This window comes from Nanorana parkeri, unplaced genomic scaffold (genome assembly GCF_000935625.1).
Source record: "Nanorana parkeri isolate BGI_ZX_2015 unplaced genomic scaffold, ASM93562v1 scaffold1590, whole genome shotgun sequence".
In the NCBI taxonomy this organism is placed as follows: Eukaryota; Metazoa; Chordata; class Amphibia; order Anura; family Dicroglossidae; genus Nanorana; species Nanorana parkeri.
In genome coordinates, this window is record NW_017307858.1 from 257,001 (window position 1) to 257,439 (window position 439).

Genomic DNA, 439 nt, shown 5'->3' on the forward strand with positions numbered 1-439 from the left:
AAATCTTCTTTGTTTTGCGGTTTGCTGATATTCTGGCCGTGGTTTCCAGTGGTCGGTGAGCTTGGACGGTCTGGTGACATCCTGTAATGTTTCGGGTGACGGAAAGCTTGTGGTATGCAGTGTGGATGTGGACAATGCAATGTGCATCATCGACTCTGCCAGCGCCTCCAAAGTTCTCCATATTAAAGGTACTTCCATTATTTTTGCAGTTTTTTTCATATCTGCTCAGTAAGTACCAAAAAAACTTGATCTTGTCAGCAATTCAGAGCTGTCCCATTTTCTCTGCATACTTCCTGTGTTCTCTCAAAGAACACACTGTCTCCCCACTGTATTCTCTTGTATCCAAGTATCTTGGATTACAGATTGATTAGACTTTATGCTGTAGAGATCTGAGACTAGGAGTGGTTGAGTAGTTTAGCAAAAGACAACTGGGGGGAGG

The 439-nt window shown here is 43.3% G+C and overlaps 1 protein-coding gene across 1 annotated transcript in view; it reads left to right on the top strand.

The window, feature by feature from the left end:
• The window catches only part of WDR88 (WD repeat domain 88), a 16,118-nt gene that overhangs the window by 5,415 nt on the left and 10,264 nt on the right, over window positions 1-439 (top strand). The window contains exon 5 of the mRNA XM_018570746.1: window positions 50-188. Within this exon, the coding sequence (XP_018426248.1) occupies window positions 50-188 (139 nt within the window). The remainder of the gene's footprint in view (window positions 1-49; window positions 189-439) is intronic.